The sequence below is a fragment of the Mandrillus leucophaeus genome, unplaced genomic scaffold, assembly GCF_000951045.1.
Source record: "Mandrillus leucophaeus isolate KB7577 unplaced genomic scaffold, Mleu.le_1.0 Scaffold195, whole genome shotgun sequence".
Classification (NCBI taxonomy): domain Eukaryota; kingdom Metazoa; phylum Chordata; class Mammalia; order Primates; family Cercopithecidae; genus Mandrillus; species Mandrillus leucophaeus.
The window spans coordinates 1,833,329-1,840,462 of record NW_012101976.1 but is presented as its reverse complement, the minus strand read 5'-3'; the positions used below and the strand labels follow the sequence as shown (position 1 = coordinate 1,840,462).

The 7,134-nt window shown below is 50.5% G+C and overlaps 1 protein-coding gene across 3 annotated transcripts in view; it reads right to left on the bottom strand.

Moving 5' to 3' along the window:
- Positions 1-2,606: 2,606 nt before the first annotated feature.
- The window catches only part of SEPT12 (septin 12), an 11,585-nt gene continuing 7,057 nt past the window's right edge, over positions 2,607-7,134 (bottom strand). For all 3 annotated transcript variants that reach the window (XM_011978462.1, XM_011978463.1, XM_011978461.1), the window contains 3 exons: positions 4,329-4,425; positions 3,024-3,075; positions 2,607-2,936 (listed from right to left, as the gene is read on the bottom strand). In XM_011978462.1, the coding sequence (XP_011833852.1) occupies positions 2,735-2,936; positions 3,024-3,075; positions 4,329-4,425 (351 nt within the window). In that variant the 3' untranslated portion in view covers positions 2,607-2,734. The remainder of the gene's footprint in view (positions 2,937-3,023; positions 3,076-4,328; positions 4,426-7,134) is intronic.

The window sequence follows — 7,134 nt, the reverse complement described above, 5'->3', positions numbered from 1 at the left end:
AAAAAAAAAAAGAAAAAGAAAAAAAGAAGGAGAAGAAGGAGGAAGAGGAAGAGGAGGAGGAGGAAGAAGAAGGAGAAGAATCATCATGTAGCACAAGTGCGGGTGGTGCAGAGGCTGAGAAACGTGGTCTATCTGTGAGATGCATTCCTAGAAATGCAACTGCTGAGCCAAAGGGTGTGTGCTTTTGAAACGCCTGTAGATGTTTCCATATTGCCCAGAGCTAATCTTAAACCTGGGGATGTGCCGTGATGCGGGCCAGTGTCTCAGCCAACTCAGATGTTGAATAGTGGGTGGTTTGCATGCCCACGGGCTCTGGAAGCTCCCCAGTCCTGGAGTCAGCCTGGGGTGTGGGTGGAGAAGCCAGTTTGTGAATTCAACCAGCAGATGGCTATAGGGCAGGCAATACAGGGTCTGTTCTGTTCAGTCAGCAGCCGTGTTCTTACCACCTGCTGTGCACTGGATGCAGGGATGAAATTGACATATCTCTGCCCTCACCAAGTTTCCAACCTAATGGGGGACCAAGAAACAAATCAGGTGACACACACTCAGAGGGGGCAGTGAATGGGTTGCCTGGGGAAGGCAAGGAGAGCTTCAGGGAGGAGGTGATTTTTAGTTGGAACAAAACTGCTACTCGCTGTTGTCATTTGTTGAAGGCTCACCTTGCACGCAGCTTCCTAGATTATAGGGGTAGCTCTTTCTTTTATTACCAAACTAACTTAGCTTTGGCCCCCATGGTGTGGGATTCTGTGAAATCCATTTATTTTCTAGCTTTTTTTTTTTTTTTTTTTTGAGATAGAGTCTCGCTTTGTCACCCAGGCTGAAGTGCAATGGTACGATCTTGGCTCACTGCAACCTCTGCCTCCCGAGTTCAAGAGATTCTTCTGCCTCGGCCTCCTGAGTAGCTGGGATTACAAGCGTGCGCTACCATGCCCGGCTAATTTTTGTATTTGTAGGAGAGACGGGGTTTCACCATGTTGGCCAGGCTGGTCTCAAACTCCTAACTTCAGGTGATCTGCCTGCCTCCGCCTCCCAAAGTGCTGGGATTTCAGGCATGAGCACCGCGCCCCACCTATTTTCTAGCTTTCTGGAGAGTCCCTGGGCCGCGGAGCTCACACATTCTGTAGTAGGTCCTCCACCCTGGACCGCTGCTCGATCTTCATCATGTAGCCTCCGTCTTCATGCCATGTCTCCAGGTTGTGGTCGGCACATCCTAGGGAGTATTTCATTTTGTCTGAACAGCTGTGTTACGTGCTTGGTACCATGATCCCCATTTTATAGATGAGGAAAGTGAAGCAAGGGAAGCATAAGTAACTGACTTGCCTGCTGGGATTTTCACACTGGCACTGCCAGGCTCCACAGTGGGAGCTGTTTGCTGGCCATGCTGGCCCCTGGGGCAGGGTAATGAGGAAGGTGGGGGATGGTGGAACACAGAGATCAGGTAAGACAGCCAGAGATCAGGCCACAACGATGGGGATTTTGGAAGTGTTCTTTGCCTGTGGGCCTAGCCCCGGGCCAGGAGTAAGGGGCTGGGACAGATGGGAGAGCTGAATTTGTAACTTGGGTCTGGCTCTGGGGCAGAGCGGGGCTGGTTGTCCAAGACATGCGTTCCCTGGCCTTCAAGATTCCTAGGGCCTTGGGTCTCACATTATTACTTCAAAAAGAAGGCTGGGTGCTGTGGCTCTTGCCTGTAATCCCAGCACTTTGGGAAGGTGAGGCAGATGGATCACTTGAGGTCAGGAATTCGAGACTAGCCTGGCCAACAGGGTGAAATCCTGTCTCCACTAAAAACACAAAATTAGCTGGGCCTGGTGGTGGGCACCTGTAATCTCAGCTACTTGGGAGGCCGAGGAATGAGAATTTCTTAAACCCGGGAGGCAGAGGTTGCAGTGAGCCCAGATCACGTCACTGCATTTCAGCCGGTGCGACAGAGTGAAACTCCATCTCAGAGGCTGGGTGCCGTGGCTCATGCCTGTAATCCCAGCACTTTGGGAGGCCAAGGCAGGTGGATCACTTGAGGTCAATTCGAGACCAGCCTGGTCAGCATGGTGAAACCCCATCTCTACTAAAAATACAGAAATTAGCCAGGTGTGGTGGCGTAAGCCTGTAGTCCCCAGCTACCTGGGATGCTGAGGCAGGAGAATGACTTCAACCCAGGAGGCGGAGGTTGCAGTGAGCTGAGAGCTCGCCATTGCCCTCCAGCCTGGGCAACAAGAGCAAAACTCCATCTCAAAAAACAAAAAAACAAAAAAAAAAAACAACTCCGTCTCAGAAACAACAACGACCACAAAAACATACTTGGTTGGTAGCAGTGGTAATCCCAGTGTTTTGGGAGGCTGAGGCGGGAGGGTTGCCTGAGGTCAAAGACCAGCCTGAACAACCTAGCAAGGCCTTATCTCTACAAAAAAATTGTAAAAATCAGCCCACCAAGGTGGTGTCATGCCTGTAGTCTTGGTTACTTGAGAGGCTGAGGCAGGAGGATCGCTTGAGCCCAGGAATTTGAGGCTGCAGTAAGTCATGATCGCGCTACTGTACTCCAGCCTGGACAACAGAGTGAGACCCAGTCTTTTTATTTGTGGATAACTCAAAGAAGTCATTTACAAAATGCCTTTTGTTTTCAAAGCACAGCTTTTCATAAAAAGCAAGGCCCACATGTAATAGATGCTCTGGTACACAGATGTGTGTTGAGAACTGCTGGGGACTCGGGAAGCCCAGCAGCCGCGGGATCAGCCGGTGGTCAGAACTCATCGTCAGAATCGTCATGGGCCCCCCTGCAGACCTTGAAGGGCCGAGGTGTGGTCAGTTGTCCCGGGGAGGCCGGGGCCAGGTTCACCCAGCCGGGCCCACGAGGCAGCAGGTGGCTTTCATTGAGTCTGATGACGCGGTAGTTCTCGTAGTGGACATTGTGGGTTATGTCCTTCAGGTCTTGGAGGTGGGAGCTGGGGGACCGGTGATGGTCAGCCCCGATGGTGGTGTCCCCAGGGCCCCTCGTCAGCCCCCTAGCCCTGGGCTCCCCACACCCTCACCGGATGAGCAGGTCTCTCAGGAGAGGAAATTCACAGTGTGCCATGTTCTCCACTGCAAGATATGGGACTCAGTATGGGCTCTGCTTAGTGAACAATCAGTAAGTGCCTACTGTATGCACCACCTGACACCATTTCCCTTAGCCCTTTTCCCACATTTCTCTTTATCCTATCCTGCCTTCCCTTTGTTGGTTCATTCATTCATTAATTCATCCACTGTTGTGTCCCCAGTGCCTGGTACAGGCGGCTCCTACAAGTAGCTGTAGAATGAATGAATCCACAGATCATTATTGTATTATATGAACAGTCGGCCTCTGTATCCATGGGTGCCCACTGTGGGACTTGAGCATCTGCTGACTTTGGTATCCCTGGGGGTCCTGGAACCACCCCCTGCAGATAGCATGGAATACCTGTATGCTACATCATAGGTAATAGTATAGTATATTTCTAGCCAGGTGCGGTGGCTCACGCCTATAATCCCAGCACTTTGGGAGGCCGAGGTGGGTGGATCACCTGAGGTCAGGAGTTTGAGACCAGCCTGAACAACATAGTGAAACCCCGTCTCTACTAAATACAAAAATTAGCCAGGTGTGATGGCATAATCTGTAGTCACAGCTACTTGGGAGGCTGAGGCAGGAGAATCGCTTGAACCTGAGAGGCGGAAGTTGCAGTGAGCCAAGATCGCTCCACTGCACTCCAGCCTGGGTGACAGAGCAAGACTCTGTCTCAAAAATAAATACAGAGAGAGTGTAGAATATTTCTAATAATTATAATAATACATCAGGGGCTGCGTCCTGGCGGGCCCTCGTGTCTCACTTTCCCTCCCTCCCTAAGGCGGTCTCCCCTCCCTCCCCCCACAATCGCCTTCACTGTGCCTCCCCCACCTGTCCTTGTCCCGTCAGCTCTATGGAGACAGGGACCCTGTCAGTCCTCCCTTTACCATGCACCGTGGTAACTGCACGTAGCGGTGCCCGATACACAGTAGACCCATCGTAATTTCCGGCCAGCCACTGGGGCAGCCTTGGGTATTGGGCATTGTGCCAAATGGTGGTTCTCTCGGCTCCAGCACCTTAGGAAGTTGATGCCACTGTGATGCCCACTTTACTGTGAGGAAACTGAGGCCCAGAGCGTCCGGAAACTTGCCCACGGCCTCCTAGCTGGAAAGAGGGACCATTCCCCAGGCCTCTTTGTCCAATGGGCTTCACTTTTCTGTGCCCTGTGGTGGGTGCTAAGGATGTCTAAGGCACAGGGCTGCTCTGGCTTCCATCCTGTCCCCACCAGCATCCTACCCAGGGGCCCTGCACCGACCTTCAATGATGCCCCACTTGGTCTTCCGGCCCAGGACACACCTCCCGTTCACCATGTGCTCTTGGTCAGCCCCTACCACAGCAAAAGGGATTCGGTCCTGGGAGAGGAGGAGAGATGGAGACGGGAGGATTGACTTCACTGGGGAGAAGAGAAGTCAAGGCACCCAGGCAGGAGAGAGGAGCCCTGTCCTTTTCGGGGAGGGAACATGGTAGAAAGTGAACAGAATTCCCAAGTTCAAAGACATAAAGTCTAATCGGTGCCTCTGGCCGGGTGAGGTAGCTCTTGCCTGTAATTTCAGCACTTTAGGTGGGAGGTGGGAGGATCGCTTGAGCCCCAGGAGTTTGAGACCAGCCTGGGCAACATGGTGAAACCCCATCTCTGCGAAAACTAAAAAATCAGCTGAGCGTAATCATAGCTCACTGCAGCCTTGACCTCCTGGGCTCAAGTGATACCCCCCGCCCTCAGTCCCCTGAAGAGTGAGGACCATAGGTGTGCACCACCATGCCTGGCTACTTTTTAAACATTTTTAGTAGAGATGAGTTCTCTGTGTTGCCCAGGCTTGTCTCTAACTCCTGGACTCAAGTGATCCTCCCTCTGCCTTCCAAAGTGCTGGGATTACAGGAGGGAGCCACCACACCCAGCCCGCCTGATTTGTTATATATAAAGTTTTATTGGCACGCAGTCAAGCCTGTGAGTCACTCTTGTCTATGGCTGCTTTTCAACCAGGACATCAGAGTTGAATCATCGCAATAGAGAGCCTACGGACCACAAAGTCTAAAACATGTACTACCTGGCCCTTTGCAGAAAAGGTTGTTGAACCCTACTGTAAACTCCAGTTGTTTACTTGCTCATGGCCAGAAGCAGAAATTCAAACTTGCAAACTCCTAAGTGACATATATGGGTTTGTTTTAACTTCTGAGTTCATCTGTGATGGGGAATAATGTTGATATTGACAACATTGGGCATGGTGGCTCACACCTGTAATCCCAGCATTTTGGGAGGCCGAAGCAGGCAGATCACCTGAGGTCAGGAGTTCGAGACCAGCCTGGTCAACATGGTGAAACCCGTCTCTACTAAAAATAAAAAATTAGCCGGGTGTGATGGCACATGCCCATAATCCCAGCTATTCAGGAGGCTGAGGTGGGAGAATCACCTGAACCCAGGAGGCAGAGGTCACTGTGAGCCGAGATTATGCCACTGCACTTCAGCCTGGGTCACAGAACAAGACCCTGTCTCGGCAGGGCATGGTGGCTCACGCCTATAATCCCAGCACTTTGGGAGGCCGAGATGGGTGAATCACGAGGTCAGGAGATGGAGATCATCCTGGCCAACATGGTAAAACCCCCGTCCTCTACTAAAAATACAAAATAAAATAAAATAAAAAATAGCCAAGCATGGTGGTGTGCGCCTGTAGTCCCAGCTACTCAGGAGGCTGAGGCAGAAGAATCCCTTGAACCCAGGAGGTAGAGGTTGCAGTGAGGTGAGATCGTCGCACTGTACTCCAGCCTGGGTGACAGAGCAAGACTACATCTCAGAATAATAATAAAAAAAACTATTGTACAGTACAGTGGTTTTTAGTATTTGACCAGGGTTATGCAACCATCATCACAATCTAAGTTCACAACCTTTTCATCACATCCCCCAAAAAAACCCTATACCTTTTAGCAATCACTCCCCATTTCTCCCTTCCCCACAGCCCCTGACTATCACTAATCTACTTTCTGTCTCTATAGATTTGCCTACGCCTGTTCTGGACATTTCATATAAATGGAATCCCATAATACGTGACCTTTTGTATCTGAATTCTTTTTGTCTGAGAAACATATTTACAAAGTTCCCCCGTGCTGTAGCAGGCAGGTGACAGTGCTTCATTTCTTTTTCTTTCTTTCTTTTATTTTTTTTTTTTTTGAGACAGGGTCTCATTCCCTTGCCCAGGCTGGAGTGCAGTGTCGCAATCTCTGCTCAGTGCAACCTTCACCTCCCAGGTTCAAGCAATTCTCCTGCCTCAGCCTCCCAAGTAGCTGGGATTACAGGTGCGTGCCACCACACACCTGGCTAGTTTTGCATTTTTAGTAGAGACAGTTTCGCCCTGTTGGCTAGGCTGGTCTCAAACCCCTGGCGGCAAGTGATCCACCCGCTTCAGCCTCCCAAAGTGCTAGCATTATTACAGGCATGAGCCACCGTGCCCAGCCTTGAACTGTACACTTTTAAAGGGTGAACTTCATTCCTTTTCATGGGTAAGGGCTAGTCCATGGTAGGGGATAGGCCACATTGCATTTCCCCACTCATCTGTTGATGCATATTTGGGTTGATTCCACTTTTAGGCTAAAATAAGTAACGCTACTGTGAACATTCATGTACACATTTTTCTGTGAGTGTACATTTTTGTTTGTTTTGGGTATACACGTAGGAGTTCAGTTGCTGGGTCATATACTAACGGGATGTGTAAGCATGTGAGGAACCACCAGACTGTTTTCCAAAGTGGCTGAGCCATTTTCCTTTCCCTCCAGCAGTAGGTGAGACTTTCAGTTCCTCCACATCTTCCACGGCACCTTTTGTTGTTGTTGTTGTTGTTGTTATTGTTTTAAGCCGGAGTTTTGCTCTCGTTGCCCAGGCTGGGGTGTGCAGTGGTACGATCTCGGCTCACTGTAACCTCCACCTCCAGCTTTGTGTTTTTTTGTTGAGATGGGGTTTTGCCATGTTGCCCAAGCTGGTCTCGAACTCCTAGGCTCAAGGAATTCTCCCGCCTCAGGAGGAATTCTCCTGCCTCAGCCTTCTGAGTAGCTAGGCTTACAGGAACCCACCA